General features: G+C 34.4%; 1 protein-coding gene across 5 annotated transcripts in view; it reads right to left on the bottom strand.

Annotated features, from left to right (window-relative positions):
• The window catches only part of Atp2c1 (ATPase secretory pathway Ca2+ transporting 1), a 133,224-nt gene that overhangs the window by 30,208 nt on the left and 82,519 nt on the right, over window positions 1–20,497 (bottom strand). For all 5 annotated transcript variants that reach the window (XM_076868266.2, XM_076868269.2, XM_076868267.2 and 2 more), the window contains 7 exons: window positions 14,874–14,998; window positions 14,009–14,106; window positions 11,947–12,042; window positions 11,771–11,860; window positions 9,365–9,469; window positions 4,960–5,116; window positions 1,087–1,257 (listed from right to left, as the gene is read on the bottom strand). In XM_076868266.2, the coding sequence (XP_076724381.1) occupies window positions 1,087–1,257; window positions 4,960–5,116; window positions 9,365–9,469; window positions 11,771–11,860; window positions 11,947–12,042; window positions 14,009–14,106; window positions 14,874–14,998 (842 nt within the window). The remainder of the gene's footprint in view (window positions 1–1,086; window positions 1,258–4,959; window positions 5,117–9,364; window positions 9,470–11,770; window positions 11,861–11,946; window positions 12,043–14,008; window positions 14,107–14,873; window positions 14,999–20,497) is intronic.

Genomic DNA, 20,497 nt, shown 5'->3' on the forward strand with positions numbered 1-20,497 from the left:
CAAGAATTAAAAAAACGTTCACTGTCTAAGCTAGGAAACCCTCAGAATGAACTAGGACAATAGGGTTCTGCTAGCAGCTGAATTCTAACCAATATCAGAATGCATTATCAGGCACAATAATAGTGTATTTGAGGTAACAATTACATGTAAAGGAAAACAACTGTGGAAAAGTTTTCTTCCAATAATAGTCTGTTTCTAGTGATATCTCTTACATAACACACAGTTTGGAACTCCTACACCACAATATTAATAAAAATCAGTTTTAATGGAATTTAGTAAATTGTTAAATTTATCAGTATTATAGTTTATAGGCTCTGGGGAGTTAAACTTTCATACTACTACATTTTTTTTCCTTGCATTTCTTAAGAAAATCTTAAATAACATTTACATTTGATATATTTATGTGTGTGTGTTTATGTATACATGATGAAAACAAATACAAGCTAGTTTCTTCCTACTTATGCATAAGCCTGCTTTGAAAATTATACTTAGGTTAAGCTGGTACTGTTACCAGCAAATTGGATTACAAAGTTAAAAATAATCAAGTATCTGTATGTGAATAAAATACACGTGATTTCACAATTTAGTTTTATATGTATATACACGCGCGCACTCACACACACACAGACACACACACACTTTTTTTTTTTTTTTTTTAAGTGGGGGGACAACATTGGGGATTGAACAAGCCAGGGCTTCAAGCATATTAGGAAAGCACTCTACACTAAGCTACATCACCAGCCCCTCATAAAATTTTATACTGGAAAAAGGGTCTTGCCAACTTGCTCAGGCTGGCCCCAACTTGTGATCTTCCTCTCTCTGCCTCCAAAATAGCTGGTATTACAGGTGTGTGCCACCACACCTGGTTCAGTTATATGTGTTCAATAATGTATCACCTTTCAAGCTATCATCAATTTTTGCCTATAATTTTATATATATATATATAAGTCAGAGCAAAAAAGTAAGTCAACTTTAAATTTGAATATTATGTAAACACACTGTACATCTAATGTACACTGTACATCTAATACACCACAGTATTTTAAGAAAAACTATCAAAAATGAAATGAAGCAGCCTAGTTATACCAATTGCAACTGCAGTCTCCTGTGAATCTCCAGTAATCATTTTTATCGATACTCCTGAGGCAATGAGTGTTGTAACAGCTTCTTTCACACCAGTTCTAGGAGGGTCGATGATTCCCACCAAGCCAAGAAATGTCAGCTGTCCCAGTTCAGGACCAGAGGCCAAAGCAAGAACTTAGGAAATAATAACAAAATCCAAAAAAGAAAACACATAAACATTAGAATTTAATTGACAATAACTCACTTAAGATTATAATATCATCTGTAGATATATCATTTTTAAAAATAAAAATTTTACACACCAAAACATTGTAGTTTAATGATTCTTTAAAAAGTTATTAAAATTAAGAGAAATAAATTACTGAACTGTTAAGCAGAGAAGGCAAATGAAGGAGAATGAAGAATGTTTTTGCAGACAACCACATGCAACTACTTTCCATAGAAACTACTACCTCTTTAGAAGATACAATTCATTATTTAGAGAATATATGGGTTTGTTAAGCTTTAAAGTCAGTTTTAAACAGACACCTTTGATGGTGGCTACTAATGTATCTTCATCTTTACATATCACAGACCTCCAGAAAAATTCAAAAATCTGAAAAAGTTTGTATTAATTAATTACACACAGCCTGTAACAAGTTTGTATTAATTAATTACACACAGCCTGTAACAACTGTATGTCAAACCCTGAATGGTAAAGTTAATATATAAAGTTATAAGACCAGTAATAACAACGTTTAGATTTTTTCACTCTTTGCAGAATAGTCTGTCTTTCTTATTTGTAACTGTGGTTCTCTAAGAGTATTTAAATAACACCATCATATCATTACTTTAAGTTAGTTTCTCTGTCATCACTGAGCATTTGAGATAGAGTACAAATACTCTTCATTTAGCTTACTCTCAGAATTCTGGAACCTCTTCTAACTACCCTGATAGACCAGAGGCATGTGCTTGTGTCTGGGATATTATTAGACTGAAAAGTCTCACAGAGATGAAAAGTATCTACTTTTAATCAAGCAGAAGGTATGGAGGACTAGAAAATCAAGATCAAAGGCAAGTAACTTGTATTTTTCCAATATACTTATTCATACAGATGTGGGCCCCTAACCCTAACCCCAAAGGCTTTCACTCTGAAGAGAATGAGTTGCTGTACAGTCGATGCCTGATGCTAGGATAGAGGCAGGTAGCAAAAGAAGGGGACAGCGAATATCAATTTGTACATCTGCAATTCCTAGGGAAGGGAAATAAACTTGGAGTTCTCCCAATGAAGGGGTGAAGCTGGTGGAAAGCCTAGTACCCTGTATTTATTACTTTTTCACATCTTTAGCAAAAATGAAGATCTAATGCTACTCTTTAGCCAAGGGTAGCTAAACATTTTTCATGTGGAATGCCTGTCACATAAAACAACACATAGCCTAATTTCAAAATTTAAATCCACAAGCATTTTAAGAAAAGTTTTATAAGACGCAACATAAGTACATTTCAATTGAAATTTACAATATTTTCTAGTCTTATATTATGGCAATCTCAGGGATTGAAGGGAAGTAGAGCACAAAGAGATGAAGAAAAGATACCAGGCAGGATTAGAATGTTTCCCCTCTAATAACTCTAGTCTTCTTCACAATGTTTTAACACAAAAATGCACATACACAAACCTTCATAATCCTTCAGACAAAAAAGTTAGTTAAAATAAAAAAGTATAAAAACTTTTGTTGCAAAAATTAAGGGAAACAGAAGCAGATACATAACTTTAAGATCACTTTGAATTCTCTAAATTCACACCAACCTTGAAACTCTCTTGCTGTAAGCTTTCTTAAGAGTGAGAAAACTCTTACCCCTTCCTTGTTTTAAGTTTCAATGTTTTATTAAGAGGTGGAAACAAACCCAACAAACTGAAGGTGAAGACACAGAAGATTAAGAGGTAAGAAAACAGGTTTGCATTTTGTGCTCCTCACACTTTTAAAAAAAAAATAATTGCATCTTACCAAAGGGAATTTAAAAAGAGCCAGAAGGAAGAGGTAACCTAAGCCCCAGAAGGAAGAGGTAACCCAAGGAGCAATACCCCACCTCCCACCCTCCCATCCACCTTAGGAATCCCTCAGAGATGTTACTGTTGCCTCTTGAAACACAAGCTTTAGCAACAAAGACCTTTCTTGGCTATGTAGGCTTCCCTGCAGTGATCCTCAAGTCACCTAAGCTACCCCTTGATCTAACAATTACAATTCTGGATCAAATCCTAACAGTTCCATTCTCTCAGACTAGCTTTTGGTAGGAAGCTGAAATAGGCGCAAAGAGGGCAAAGAAATATAACCTTAAGTCAGAGACTCTTGAGTTTTCTGTGGCTAGGGCCATTAAACAGTTTTAGTCTGCTCACTGTTCAGAAGGGAGCACATTTAGTATGTGTGGAACACTCCTGTGCCCACTTCCCCAGAATATTCAGCAGTATTGCACACTATCTTGTTAAATTAAATTTATTTTTTAAAAAATTCTTGGGTCTCATCTCACTACTCTTAGGTCTGACCTAGTTCAACCAGACAAAAGGTTCCTCCTGCCCCAGAACTAATGCTGGGAGAAAAATCTGCTGTGGCCTCAAGGATTCTGAAAGCTTGAGGGTTGAGGCAGAGGTCTAGCAGCATGTTTAGGATTCAAAACTGTAGGGAAAAAAAAAAAAAAAAAATCACTTGAAACTCAAGGATCTGCCATCAAAGCCTTTTACATTATGGAAGGGAAAGAAGAAAAAATTATTTTTCATTAAAAACATTTTTTTCATATAAAAATAGATCTATCTGCACAACAATTTTTCAGCCAGAAAGCTCTACTTCCTCTTTCCCTGACACAGAGCGCGTGAGGTTTTGAAATGATCACAATACAGTCTACAACCTAGGTAGGATGCAACAAGCGATAAGGAGGACACAAGGAGTAACCCTGGCTCCGCAGCCTAAGGGCTGGTGCAGAAGCCAGGGAACAAAGCATGACAGCATGCTGCAGGTGCACACTCTGACCCACAGAATACCTTTCTAAATGTTTTATAAGCTTATTGTAAAAACAGAAGTCCCATGAATTTCTCCAAATGTTTTAAAGCCAAAGAATGCCTTCACTTAAGTGAACCACAAATAAGAACATTTTCACATAACTTGTTTTCCTTTCTCTGAGTAACTGAAGTATTTGACTTACATATTTCATTAAAATTGTCAAGGAAGTTAACTCTTCCAATTTCTTTTATATTCTGCACAAGTCAGATGACTATTTGAATGGTAACAATCGGGTATATATCCCTCCCCAATGGATCCTACACTATATTTCAAAAGAAGAGGCCTGATATAAGGTGCAGAGCAGAACCCCACCCTCACCTTGTCACATTCAGGAGGGAGATACATATGTGGGGGATGGGGAGATATACAGGATCTGGGCACTACTTCAACTCCCTGGTGAATAGCAAGAGAACAAAGACAGCAGATGAGGATTAAGTTAGCATTCACCTTAGTTTAAAGGACAAATTAGAGGCCGAAGACTTCCATTTATACGAAAGTATTTTAATTCTATTAACAATAAAGACAAAGTGACAAAATAATCAAAGGATAACATTGTTTTACCTTGACCTTCTCACAAGATCAAAATTATTCAAAATAAAATTTCTATCACCCACTCAAAGACTACTACAGGTCTGTAAGAAACAGAAATTTCATATTTTGCTGCATTCTTGACTTTCCATCTTTTAGGGTCCAGTTAACCAACTTAAATAAAGCACCTCAGAAATGGTAAGGAATAGAGTTGGACAATGCCTGGAATCAACTGAACAGTTCAGATATGAAATATGAATTCAAATGCAATTAAAAGAAGGCTATAACTTTCCACCCCAGGGTCAAAATAGCTTACCTCTGAGACCAGCTGAACCCATCCGTGCCTTCTCTTGTTGGTACATATCTCTCTGCTGCTGGGTGAGAGTCAAGGTCTGCCCTTTGCTGAGGTACGTAGTACAGTATTTAATCACCTGTTCATAAGCACCCTTCATAAAACAAATCTCTGGTCTGTCCTAAGAAGAAAAACATATCAAATACAAGTTTCATTTTGACTTGCATATATCTGCTATTGGAGTCCACATGTGTTTCTCATAATCCCAGAAAGTTACTCAAACCTCTCTGAATGGCACTTGAACTCCTGATGATCAAAAACTCATATGTGGCTGGGTGTGGCGGCACACACTTGTAATCCCAGCAACTCAGGAGACTGAGGCAGGAGAATCCCAAGTTCAAGGATAGCCTCAGCAATTTAGCAAGGCCCTAAACAACTTAGCAAAACCCTGCCTCAAAAGTTATTTAAAAAAAAAAAATTAAAGTGGGGCTAGGGATGTGGCTCAGTGGTTAATAAGCACCCCTGGGTTCAATTCCTGGTATTAAAAAAAAAAAAAAAACAAAAAACTCAGGTGGGCCAGGCATAGATACATGCCTTTAATCCCAGCTCCTCAAGAGGCTAAGGAAGGACCATGGCAAGCTTGAGGCCTCAGCAATTTAGACCCTGTCTAAAAACAAAATATAATGGGCAGGGATGTAGCTTGGTAGCAGAGTACCCCTGTGTTCAATCACCAGTACCACCAAACAAAAACCCCCTCACATGTGGGAGGTTTCTGCACTTTCTATAGAAAACAACATATGCTCTATCATCCATCCCACACAGTGAGGGAATGCTATACTAAGGCCCATCAGGCTCACTGAGATCAGGGAAGAGGCTCATCATAATCCAAAAGGAAAAAGAGATCCAACAACAACACATAAACAATGGTTCAGGCTTTTCATAAGTTGCTAGCTACATGTCTATATCTAACCAATTTAATCTAACAACCACATTGCAATTGGGGTTATTATTAGACAACTTCTTTTATTTATCATAATAAAAGAAATCTCTGACCTACCAGGCTCTGGGTTCAAATCTCCAGTACAAAAAACAAAAACAAAAAGTAGTATTCAAGAGCTTATATTGGCGAGGCACAGTGGCGCACGCCTGTAATTCCAGCGGTTTGGGAGCTTAGACAGGAGGACTGCAAGTTCAAAGCAAGCCTCAGCAACTTAGCAAGGCACTCAGCAACTCAGTGAGACCCTGTGTCTAAATAAAATACAAAATAGGGCTGGGGGTGTGGCTCAGTGGTTGAGTGCCACTGAATTCAATTCCCCACCAAAAAAAAAAAAAGAAAAGAAAAGCTTATAATGAAAAAACTACAGTCCCTACTCAATACATCTATCTGAGTTCTACTTCAGAGGCAAAACAATTAACTCTTTCAGCTGCTTTCTTTGGTATTTACCAATGTGTTTTTAACATATTTATATTGCTACTGCTTCAATTATCAATTTTAAACAGTTGTCTCTTGTGATAACTATGAATTTGGCCACCTCTACTACCTATTCTCCCTCTTCTTATCCTTATGATACAGTTTAAGATTCCTCACTGTTAAGCCAAGAACAGTAATGACCAGTCATTCATAAACATTCCAGTTCTCCTTGAAGGAAAGAATATATTTCCCTGCTGCACCCCTTTAGCCCTTTTTGCTTCTGTCAAAAAATGAGAAACATGTGTGTCACTTCCAAATGGAAATTTAGAGGACAACACACAATTTGCTGCTTCTCTATTCCTGCCGTGACTGTGTGTGTGCGCAAAGATATGAAGCTTCCATCTGCCACAGTTCCCAAGTAACTACTGTGAGCATCGATTTGGGGGTTTAGGGAGGCAGCAGAAGAACATGATATTTCCACAGTCAATCCTCACTGATAATTCACCTAAACACTTCTTTTCCCATTCAAGTTTTGTGAAGTAATAACTGCCCTATTTTAAGTTTTATTTAAACCTCTCAACCAAACCTTCTCAAACTCTTCAATGTAATATAAAACCCTTCCCATTTGATGATTTTCGCACAATCAAATGAGCAGGTAAGCCATAATTTCTGTATTGTTACTGGAGACCTTCCTCCTTCAGTCTTTTTCTCTTTCCCTCTTTTAATCTGAGTTGGTTTAGGCCTGCCACACTCAGAAACTTCCCGTAACCTCCGTCCTCACCATGTTCTAATTCTTCCTTTTCCTTGAATTATTATCAACCATTATCTTTCTACAAAAGATATGTGAAGTGAAATATGTTTTATTTTATCCTCACATTTGTAAGTTTAGCGGAAAATAAATTTCCTCTTATTGCAAAAGCTTTGCTGTATTGTCTTCCAGTGTCTGATGTTGACACAGAAAAATATAAAATAGGAACTTTAATTCTCAAACCTCTGTGTGATCGCCCCTTCACCTAAAGTATTTAATATAATCTCTCCCTCTGGAAACCTTTATGATTCTCTTTCTCCAAGTGTCCTCAAATTTCTTGATTACAAGTCTTGTGTTTGTCCTATCACCACCCTCCCGGCTCCTCCACTTTAACATACTCATCGTGCCAAGCAATTGGAAGATATTTTATTCTAGAACCCTTTACAATCTGGAAACATTCCCGTTTTCTGCTCTCTTCCTATTACCACTGTTAGGTGGATGCTGAATTTTTTAAATTTTCTCATTTTCTCTCTATACTACTACTGATAGATTCCTTACGTTATTTGATAAATATCTGATTCAAAGAATTTTGTTTCCAAAATACTTTGGAAATTTTATGTCTTTGGAAATTTTCTATAACATCTGGCATTCCTTTTATTTCTCTGAAACCTTTTTCTCTGTTGATTTGGTCTGTTGTCTTTAACACTAAAGACTTTCCCCAAGTATCTAGCAATCCTTCCCTGTCCATTTACATTCAGGATGAAGAAGTTAAAGGATTAGAAGCTTCATGGTTACTGACAAGAGCTCATCAACTGGTAGACCTTGCCTCTAGGTTATGATATGAAGCCCAGAGATAGGTAAGTGCTTCCAAAGAACATAGGTCTTGGTTAGGAGTGTCCTTTACTGTTAAAACCTTCCTGGGACTAGTAAGATTTTCTAAAATCCTTCAATATTCTAACTGCCACATTCTAAGAGACAAATGGAATTAAAAGCTAAGCGCTCATCCTTAAGGAAAATGATTGTGCTTTTAATCTTAAAGCCTAAATCCTACCCTTCACTTCTGCCCCCAAGGGCAGATTTCTAATATTCCATAGGCATAAAGGACTACCAATGGCCTTGGCCTAAAGAAGCAGAAAAAGGAGCGTTCTATTGGTTCCTCTTTCAGAATTTTTACTTTCTCCCCTGTTTTTTAGTCTTATGCCTTCAAAGGTACTTATGAGTTTATGTCTTTTTATTCATTCCTGGGAGAAAAGAGATAAAGGTATATTGTCACATTCAAATAAAAAACTTCCAAAAACAAACTACATAAGCAATTAGCAGAATTCCTAGTAGAGTACTACTCATAAGTTCAATATTGGCAAAGTTGGCCTTTCTTTTAAAACCAATGTTTCCTACTTATTATGGGTGGGGGAATCCTTTTATTCATTACTGTCTACAAAATTTAACTGATTATGGTCAGTTCAGGGATAAAAAACACATAAGCGATTCTTCATTCATATTAAATAAAATTTTAAAATAATATATAACTTTTTGGTAGTTGTAGATGGGCAGAATGCCTTTATTTTATTTGTATATGGTGCTAAGGATCGAATTCAGTGCCTCGCACATGCTATGCAAGCACTCTGCCACTGAGCTACAGCCCCAGGCCAATAACAAATATATTTTTAAAGTAAATTTAAGCATCAAACTGGTAGCAGTAACTATGAATGCATGATTATGCACTGTAGATAATTCAGAACTATTATGCAAAAATTTCTGAAATACCCTGGAATAAAAGCTTAAAATACCTGTACATGATATTTTATCAGTTTGTAAACTGGATCAACCAACATGAATTACATACATTTGGAAACCACTTTTCCACCAAATAAAGTGGGTTTTGTTTGTTCTAAAAACATTCCTTCAATGAAAGAATACATATTGACAACACACAGTCAGAAGAAACCTATAATGAACCATCAACATTAGAACAAAAAACATGTGGGAGAGAACTTGATGTCACAAGCTCCAAGAAACTGAGACTAGGCTACAACATGTTTATTTGTGCACCTAACAAAACTAAATATATCTATACACAGATTCTATAAGAGAAAAAAGATCAAGATAACGAGAAAATAAGAAGAAATGGGTGCACTATTAATTATGCATACTTTAAAACAACTAGTCTTTATTTAATGTATACACATCATTTAAATCTCAAGGCAAAGGGTACAATAAAAATAGTGACCTAAGCTCAACAGGTTATAATTATTCTTTAAAAAGAGAGATACCTGCTGTGTTCGGTGTACACACTTAACAGCCATCCACTTCTGCTCAGAGCTAAAAGGATATTCAGCTTTTCTGATATAGTCTTGTTGAAGTCCATCAAGACCCATCTAAATAAGACGGGAAAAAAAAAAAAAGAAAACACAAAGTAAATTCTAACCATCATGTAATTATTCTTCCTTTAACAAACAAATTTCATGATTTACAGCTTGGTTAGTTAGATAACTGGATTATTTTTCACATAATGGTGAAAAACTAGTGGTAGTCCATTTACATTTTTGTATTTCCCTGAACAGTAGCATACATTTTCAACCTGAAAGCCTGTGTATGTAGATATAGTCTAAGGCATGTTACCTGGACTATGCATATACCAAATAATACTGATCTACCAGCTCAAGTTCTTATAGTCTAACTATATTAATCTACCAGCTCAAGTTCTGGAAGGAAGCAGGATACAATGCAAAGATACACAATCAATACTGAGCAAGAATTTTATAAATGACAGAAGTTTTGGATCTCCCACACTTCTTAGAGACTCAAATTTGTCTTGCCTGTTGCTACCATCCTAGTTCTTTTCCCCATTACTTTATATCCTTACTAATACCAATGTAACATGCTGCTCTCCCTCTCAGTATCCTTTGCATCTTCTTCCAAATATCCAAAAATATTTTTAAGCTACTCAAAAATTTCATTTATTGGTTTTTGTTTTCTACTATAATAATGTTCAGAATCTTTTGGCATCTGAAGGTCTTCCAGAAACCAACCATACATAGTCTATTAACAATCATGCTGGTTACTCAAACACCTTTAGCAAACTGATTAGCTACAACCCATTCTGTGCCTGTTTATTCCTCTATGCTTTTGTTCTAGCTCTTTCCTAGCTTCCTTCATTTAACCCCTTCCTATCCTTTAAAGCTGAACTCTCAGATATGAATCAGCAATATTCTTAAATGTGGCTTAATGTTTTGGATTTAATTTTCTTGGTCTGCCTTTTATTCCAAGAACATCAGTTATACTCCCTACCTAACATGTGAGGCCTCTGACCATAAGGAAGTGGTTTTTCGTTTCTCCAAGAAGCTAATATCTTGTAAAGTGTAACACAGGACATCATTTTTTTGATATTTTTTAAACAGTTATTCTATGCTTCTTAGTTACAAGGAGACCAAATGACAAAACTAGTTTTCTATAGAGAAAACATGTTCTAAAACTATCAACTTATCAATAAAATGTTAAAATAACCCACAATTCTCTGTAGGCTCTCATTTCCAGTAATCTTATTAAGAAGCATCCAACTTCATACAACTCTCAAAGTTTTTACAAACTACTCTTACAAATAGAAGCAGTTATTTTTCTTAGGAAAATAGCAAAATGGAATTTTTACGTTTCTCACTGAAACAAATCTAAGACTTAGGATATTAAATAAATTGGGGCAGACAAAAGGTCACTGAGAACATCACTCCTCTCCACAATTTTAATGAGACACTCATTTTAAGAAATTGATAAAGGAGGAAAAGTGAATACTGGGAAAAGAAAAGCTGATTTTCGTAACTACATAACATCTTTACATGAAAACACTACAGGATATTGCCTTTTTCTCATTCAAAAGTTAATATTTCTCAGCAATTAGAAATAGTTATAAAGCTTTTCAAACACAGATCTCAGTTTTATGGAAGACAGGAACTATTCTTCATTTAAAAAAAAAAAAAATTCACCACTGGTCATTAGTTTGTACCTGGCATATAAGGAATGAGGCTGAATCCCCCAAAACTAAAGATCAAATGTTCTCTCTGATATTCAGATGCTAACACACAATAATGGGGGAGGGGAAGGACAGAAGTTCAAAATGAAATGAAGATAGGGAGGGGGAAGAGAACAGGAAAGAGTAGAATGAATCAGGCATTAATTTCCTACATTCATATAGGAATATACAACTAGTATATCTCCATATCATGTACAACCATAAGCATGGGAAGTTATACTCCACATATGTATAATAAACCAAAATACACTCTATATAGTCATATATATCTAAAAAGAACAAATTAAAAAAATAAAGAATGAGGCTATTCTGAAATAGCTCTATAGCTCTATGATCTATATTTCTACAAATAAAATTGGTTCCCAAAAGACAGCAAAAATAATGAAATACTATCAGTCTTCTTCACTTAATATCTAAAACCCAGTTAATACCTAAATCAATGGCCTCTCATTTTGTTGTGAGAGTAATGCTTCATGTGTCAAAGGAATCAGGTACAGGACTGGGGTTGTGGCTCAGTAGTAGAGTACTTGCCGGCCATGTGTTAGGCACTGGGTTTGATTCTCAGCACCACATATAAATATATGAATAAAATAAAGGTCTGCCAGCAAGTAGAAAAAAAAATATTAAAAAAGAAAAGAAATCAGGTACATACCTTCATTGCAAGAGCAATCAAGGCTCCTTCTGTTGGTTTTCCCATTAGAGTATTGTTCCTAATTACAGCATCATTGCACACACAGCCCGCCTGTGAAATACATACAAACTATGAATGCATCATTGTGTCTTTAAGTTATAATAAAGAAAGATACCTTTTTGAAATAAACTATTTACCTCAACAATTCTGCTAACAGCTGGATTATAGAATCCATGAACAACATCACCATCAACAATTACTTCCCCAAACTGATTATAGCCAACGCCAGTAACCTAAGGGGAAAAAAGTGGAATCAATAATACAAACAGTAGTGACAACACTTATGAAAACCAAAAATTATCCTGAGCTACATTCATTTTTATGTTGTTGAAGTATAAACCTAAAAAAGCAATAAAAATTGGTCTGAAGAACATGTAATAGTTAAAAGAATAGATTCTAATTTTCACAATGATTAACCTAAAAAGATTTTGTCTTCTGCTTATAATATAAAAAGTATGGGTAAGCTGGGCATGAGGCTGGCAATTTCAAAGCCAGCTCAGTAAAGGCGAGCTGCTAAGCAACTCAGTGAGACTCTGTATCTAAACAAAATACAAAATAGGACTGGCGATGTTGCTCAGTGGTCAAGTGCCCCTGAGTTCAATCCCTGGTACCCCACCCCCTCAAAAAAGTATGGGTAAACCATGAAAAACTCTACAGATAAATGAGCTTAGATTTATGTAATGCTACACTTATAATTTGCAAAGAACTCAAATCCATTACCACATCTAACACCTGACACTATGACCAAAATAAAAGCTAAATTCTTTTCATAAATATTCAGGCTCAGAGACATTAAGAAATTTACGCTAGTACTTATAAAAACTATTTAATGTAATCCATAACATACCAATTTTAAAAACAAATGAAACAAGGCAGATACTTAATTCTACATGGCTAGAATCCATCAAACCAAAATATCTAAATATTTTATTAAAAATAATACAGTTTAGAGAGAAAATAATTAACAAATGGTTAATGCTGGAAATACAAAAATCACAGATTTAAAAAAGGAAAAGAAGACCTAAAGAAAACTTAAAGAAGGAAGATTCACCAACATAGCTTTGGGTGACCTTGATCAAATTTCACACACTAAATAACAATAGTTTCATTTTATGTAAAATGGACCTAAATAAATCCAACTTTGTCAATCTGTCTAATGCTTACTTTGCTCAGTAAAGTAGCTGCAAATATATTTTAAAATACTGTACCCCTATTAAATAGTGTTGCAGTTGAAAATCTTGCCAAAACTGAGAACAAAAGGAACTTGTTTTCAACCAGCTTCCGCAAGAATCACCACAAAGATGTGCACTTGAAATTATCAATATACAATTTTTTAAAGTTATTACTCATTCACCCATTCAAGTATTTATTATTATAATATAGGTCCTACGCTAGTCAACAGAGTTCCTGTTCTAACTCATAGCATAACCGGGAAAAAGACAGTAAATTTCACCTGAGATAAAGGCTAATGAGATATGGAATGCTAAATAAACACATAACATAGGGCAGCTGTGGGTGGTCTACAAAGCTCTTCTGAAAAAGTGAGGCTGAATTTAGGTGCAAAGGATGAAAAGACATCACACTATCTGAAGAAGTAAGGACAGCAGCTAAGGTCCTAGGAGGAATTTTGTCACATTGGGAAGAACTATAAAACCATATGTTTTCTGTATAAGTAACCAAAGCAGGCAGCATATATGGTTGGAGAGAGAAAAAAATATCAAGGCCTCATATAAGGCCTTGATATCAGGATTTTGAACACAATGAAAAACCACTGAAGTATTTTAATTTAGGGAGTGACATGTTCAAATTTCAACTCTGAAACAATCCCTTGAACTTCAGAGAGTAAGTGCATCAATGGATACAGAAAGACTAGTAGAGAGGCTTTATCAGAAGGCCATCTGAAACTAGGGAAGCTAACTACAAAATAAATGGTTAGGAAAGTTATTGAAGTGAAAATTGACAGGACTGGCTGACAGATGGTAATTAAAAGGAGTACCAAGGAGGAATTAAAGTTTCTGAACGGAACAAGTATCCAAGTGAGACAAAGACCTAGTACTAGAGTCATATGGGAAGGAAATAACTCTGCTGCTAAGTTAATAGATCTTCTGATGCTAAAACATTGAAATTGTCAGGAATGTTAAATACCAAGCTTCTTAACAAAGGTCTGCTATTGTTTAAAAAAAAAAAAAAATAGAATACCTCAGCATGCAGACCCTCTGAAGTAAATATATGAGTAACAGTCATTTCATTCTTCGTCAGTGTTCCAGTTTTATCTGAACAAATCACATTACAGCAGCCTAGAGAAAAAATCATTATGTGTTATTAAAAGAATGAGGAAAAATACAGGTTGACTTATAAAATAAATCAGACTCTGGAACACTGTCCTAGTCTCTAAATTTTATACAGCTCAACTCATTCATAATTTTAAATTAATTTCTCACTATAAGGTAAAATTTTCTGAAATTAAAAATAATTAGATGTTCACCTTTTCTTATTTAGTTTCTACAAAGCTATTCCATATTAATTTTATGCTATGATTGTATATAATACACTTTCTAGAAGGTTTGGAGGGTTCCTAAATATATGTCCACATAATTTCTTCAGTAGAAATTTTTTGAAGTATTTCACTTTCTCAACATTAAAATGCAAATTAGAAATTCAATTTAATATAATTTTGGACAACCTAAGTATTTTTTTAAATTTCACAGCATATCATGAATAAAGTTATATTAGATGAATATATAACTATTATATACTTACTGTTCTTACAAGCAAATTCAACTCAAGTATGACACTTTGGAATCTGTAATTATCAATTATTTTCTGAGACATGTCAAAAAAAAATTCTATTAATTTTACTGTTTAATTTGCTATTGATTTTTCACCATGATTCAAGCATTAGAACATTCAACAATGCAAAAGATTTCTAATACCATATGAAGCAGTACTCAAGTCAAACATCACTGTGCAAACTTCTAAGACAAAAACTAAAACCCAAACATGATTCACTGTTGATATGAACAAACACATCATTGCATAAGAATGCTTTTAACAACAGACTTACCCAGAGTTTCAACAATAGGCAGTTTTTTCACAATGGCCCGTTTTTTCACCATTCTCATAACACCTAGGGCTAATGTCACTGTGACCACAATAGGAAGACCTTCAGGAATTGCTGCTACAGCCAAACTATAATCAATATATACAAAGTATTAAGATGCAAGTTAATCAGTACAACAATAATTTGAATTGGAAATTACTTAAAATATCAAAGTTAATTCTGTCAATTGCCCAAAAGAGACTTCTCAAAAAGGAAAGGAAAGTCAATTTACTGGACACCTATTAGCTTCTAGGTTAAGCACAATGGTTAAAAAATATAGATTCTAACATCAAATTGCCTTGTTTGGCATCCCTGGATTCACCGACTTTTACTTGTGAGACCCTGGACTACTGGCTATTTATTAATACACCTATGTATTCTATAAAATATGAAGTATAGACATTAAACAAAATCAAAAACTTGTGGGGCAAGAAATGTAGTTCAGAGACACAGTGCTTGCCTAGTATATGCTAAGCTCTGGGTTCAACATTCAGCACTTAAAAAAAAATCATGAATGTTTATAGCATTATTCACAATGACCAAAAGATGGAAATGAGCCAAATGTTCATCAACTGATGAATGTATCATTCATCCATAAAAAGAAATAAAATACTAATCTACAACGTAGGTAATCACTGAAAACATGTTAAGTAAAGCAAGTGAGACACAAAGGCCACATATTATGTAATTCCATTCATATGAAATATTTAGGATACGAAAATCCATAGAGACAAAGCAGACTAGTAGTTGCTAGGGACTGTAGGCTGGTGAGGCACAGGGTTTTCTTTTGGGGTGTTGACAAAGTTCTGAAACTAGATAGCAGTGGTGATCATAAAACACTGAATATTCTTAACTCCAATGAACTGTACACTTTAAAATGAAATATTTTATGGCATGTACACTTTATCACAATTTTTTAATTCACTATTTCCTTCTATTACCTAACATAACAAGTTCCATATTTCATTGTGCCACCCCAAGTACAAAAATACTCCTATCCTTCATTCTATGGCTATTTCCTCTTATGCTTCTACACCCTGATTTATAATATCTACTTTTCCTTCAGTATGATCTAATTTAATATTATTAACAACTTGTTCTAGAGCCATAATTAACCTTTCTATGTTTTGTTTACAGATTGATTCTAAAGGCTGAAAGTAAACTAGAACATTTACACAGTGATTACCTAAAAGCATACACTGCAAAGTTACATTAATACTTCCTTCTCTCCTTTGGAATACTCTTAAGAATTTTCTAGCTCAAATGGAATCCACTTCTCTTAATACTTCTACCTATCTTCATTAAGTCAGGAAAAGAGGCCATCGTGATTTATAATCTACATCCAATAAACCCTTTATATTTGTCATTTTATAAATAATTTATAGAGGAATAAACAGATTTAAAAAAAAGTCACAATAGAAAATTTCAGTTTCATTTTAATCCAAAACTACCCTGGATTTGAATGTATATGTACAAATACATACATACGTATGTGTGTTTGTGTGTGTGTGTGTGTATTTCATATATATATAAAATGGGCAACATCCTTTGGATGTAACAAAATACTCATCAACTGTCATTCATAAACCTGGAACATACTGATCTTATAATACTGATTTCAGATTTCAAAAAAACATTCTAACAGGTTCTAGCATATCAATCCTGGTTCTTCTGTTTGCGTTTGTCCTATCAAAAAGTAACACTTCTGGGGCTGGCGTTGTAGCTCAGTAGTAGAGCACCTGCCTAGCACCTGTGAAGCACTGGATTTGATCCTCAGCATCACATAAAAGTAAATAAAATAAATCTATTGTGTCCACCTACAACTAAAGAAAATATTAATTTTTTAAAAAAGCAACACTTCTGAAAATGCTGATGGCTACTTTGCAGAAAAGAGGACAGACACCTTGCTTCATACATACAAAACATTTCCGATTTTAGATCTACAAGCACCTAAATGAATTTTTCCATTTCTGCTTATTTCCTTTTAATCACCTTTATATTCATACCACTAATTAGCATTTCTCCACTTATATGTAAAAAGCATGACATAAATACCATGAAAGATGAAAGGATACCACTATATATTCTTTTAGCAAAGAAAATTGATCCAGATTCTTGCAGAAAAACACTGCCTGAGAAAATCCTTACAGAAGAGTAACTGAAACACGTTTTTGTCCTTAGAAATAGAAGGTTTCCTCATCAATCCACAAGTGTAAGAAAACTTATCATTATCTAATAACTCATACTCTCGAGATTTCAATTAAATGATTAATTTTACCCATTTCACTATAGCTTTCAGAGCTTTTTACCTAGCTCTCAGCATTAATCTTCTGATTTGTCTAATAACTATATATTTTTTCTGTTGATTCTCTTTATCAGAGAGAAAGTGAAAAACTATTGAATTCTCAGGTTTGCTGACTGCTACAATAAAAAAACTACAAAGACTGTCTCCAGATTTCTTTTATACCAATTTAAATGAAATCCTGAGCAACACAATAAAAAAAAAAAAAAAAAAGGAAAATACGATAGTGATGATTTACTTTTATTATTACATCAGTTTTCCAGGCCATTCCATCATCTGCTTTCTTACTGTTTTAGTAATTTTTAACACATTTGGAAATAATTATTAAAATAATTTTTAGGATGACAAAATATCAAATGTTTCAAGAAATAGAAAAAATTAGATAACTAAAGAAATCATAATGTGGCTGCGCACTGTGGTGCATGTCTGTAATCCCAGCAGCTCAGGAGGCTGAGGTAGGAGGATATTGAGTTCAAAGCCAGCCTCAGCAAAATCAAGGCACTCTACACAACTCAATGAGACCCTGTCTCTAAATAAAATACAAAACAGGGCTGGAGAGGTGGCTCAGTAGTTGAGTGCCCCTGAGGTTAATCCCAGGTACCCTCCCCCCACCAAAAAAAGATATCATAATGGATCTTAACTTTATAAGAGTCCAATTACCAATATGGTAATTGCAAAATAAAATGAATTTTGTTCTATTAAATAAGTGTTAATTTTTTTGTACTCTAGAAAAAATAAAAAGCCACAAATAAAAAGTCCATCTTTACAAACCGAACTGCTCAAAAAAATCCTCAATAATTAAAAGTGGGTCCAATCACATGCCAATGGTTAATGTCTCAAATTCATGCCCCATTTTTAATTTATTTCATCTTTGTCTCATGGCTTTTTTTATTTTATACAGACTCTAGGAAGTAAAAATTCAAATATTAGAACAAAATCAATGTATTTCAGGCTCAGTGGTAGAGTGCTTGCCTAGCATGCATGAGGCAGTGGGTTCGATCCCAAGATTTTCACATTGCATTTTAGTTCTTTTGAGAAAAAAATTAAAACATAAAAGTTTCCACTGTATCACAAATATATTTTTACTTCTTATTCATCTTATCCAGTCTTGTATTCAATTTTTCCTTTTCAAATACATTGATTTTTTTAAGTTTTTTTTATTTTTTTAAGTATTTTTTTTTTAGCTATAGGTGGACACAATACCTTTATTTTATTTGTTTTTATTTTTATGTGGTGCCGAGGATGGAACCCACTGCCTTATGCATTCTAGGCAAGCGCTCTACCACTGAGCCACAATCCTGGCCCTGCAATACACTGATTTTGTTCTAATATTTGAATTTTTACTTCCTAGGCTCACTACAGACACAACACGGAGGATTTGTTTTCCCTCTTCTTAAGATGTCCAGGTGAGATCAGTTCTATCCTTTCTTATATCTACATATCATCATCTTTTCTTTCAACCTTAATTTTGCTGGAATTTATATCAGTATAAGGTAAGAAGCAAATATTCTAAATAGTTGCTTCCTTTTTTGTATTAACTGAATTGTCTCTTCAACTTATAGATTTATAATCATTTTCCCTTAAACCTTCATATCAGTGTTCTGTTGTTGTCTAATGTAATCTGATATTTCTATAGATGGAAAAGTTAATAAAATTAACTCTCTAATTCTGTTCCCCTTAGTAACCTGATAAGGTAGTAGGTCAGGTACATTGCTAGGCAACACCACTTGTAATAAAGGGATCCTCTGATAAACTGTTCCTGGACTAGGAGAATCATAACTATTTACAGGAAGCTCTAGCTTTCCATTTACCAAGAACAAGTGACTCTTGTAACCACACATTCGCAGGGAACCCTGGAAAGTTTTTAAGCAAATGTTGGCTTAAAAAGGGACACAAGGCTCATTTTAACCCAGTGTAGTTCCTGCACTCACAAGGCTGACTTCATCTCTGTGTGCCTGAGTGAAATGCTGCATGTACTGCTGTTAAGAACTCTCAGAAGAGGGGTGTTTGAACTTAAACCTGCGCACAGGTACCAGATGTGGTCTGTGAAAGTGTTGTGAGTCAAAATGTTTAAGTAGAACCTAGCAAGACCTTGTCATGGAAATTCTGATTGCTAAAGAGAAGTTTAATGACATCTAATTATACTTTCTTTGCAGATGACCTGATTTGTTTTCCTTAGTTTCACCATGATATATGTAGGTTAGAATTATTTTCATTGTGCTTGGCAAATCCTTTCAATGCATGAAGACTTGCTTTTTGCTTTAGCTTGAGAAAATATTCTTGTATTCCTTCATATATAATTTCCCCTTACCTTTTTGAAACTGCTATTGAAGAAGTATTTCCTAAAATTATTTTTGTCACTTTTATTTTTTTATTTTTAATATTTATTTTTTAGTTTTCGGTGGACACAACACCTTTGTTTGCATGTGGTGCTGAAGATCGAATCCGGGCCGCACACATGCCAGGCGAGCGCGCTACCACTTGAGCCACATCCCAGCCCCAATTCTTTGTCACTTTTATCTCTTTTAGCCCTTTTATTCAATCTTTTGAGAGACCTCTTCAACCTCATATTATGGTATTACAATAGAATTTTTAATATTGGCAATCATAATCTTAATATTAAAAACTTTTGTTTTCTGATCCTTATAAACAATACTCTATTGCTCTATCATGAATGCAACAAACCTCTGAAAATAGATACTTTATTTTTAAATTCACCTTCTATTCCTTGAGTTCTTTTCCCTTAATTTCTATATTGTGTTCTCTTTTTTCCTGTTATCTCATCAATACTTTCTTAATTTTTTTTCTATATGTCAGCAGAATGCATTACAATTCTTATTACTCATATAGAGCACAATTTTTCATATCTCTGGTTGTATACAAAGTATATTCACACTAATTCATGTCTTCATACACGTACTTTGGATAATAATTTCCATCACATTCCACCATCATTTTTAAAGCCATACCTCTCCTTTCCCCTCCCACCCTCCTGCCCTATCTAGAGTTCATCTATTCCTCCCACGATCCCCCTCCCACTATTAATCAGCCTCCTTATATCAGAGAAAACATTCAGCATTTGGTTTTTGGGGATTGGCTAACTTCACTTAGCATTATCTTCTCTAACTCCATCCATTTCCCTGCAAATGCCATGATTTTATTCTCTTTTAACAGACACTTCTCAGAAGATGATATAAAGTCAATCAACAGATATATGAAAAAATGTTCATCATTGCTAGCAATTAGAGAAATGCAAATCAAAACTACTCTAAGATGTCATTTCACT

Source organism: Callospermophilus lateralis, chromosome 10 (genome assembly GCF_048772815.1).
Source record: "Callospermophilus lateralis isolate mCalLat2 chromosome 10, mCalLat2.hap1, whole genome shotgun sequence".
NCBI lineage: Eukaryota > Metazoa > Chordata > Mammalia > Rodentia > Sciuridae > Callospermophilus > Callospermophilus lateralis.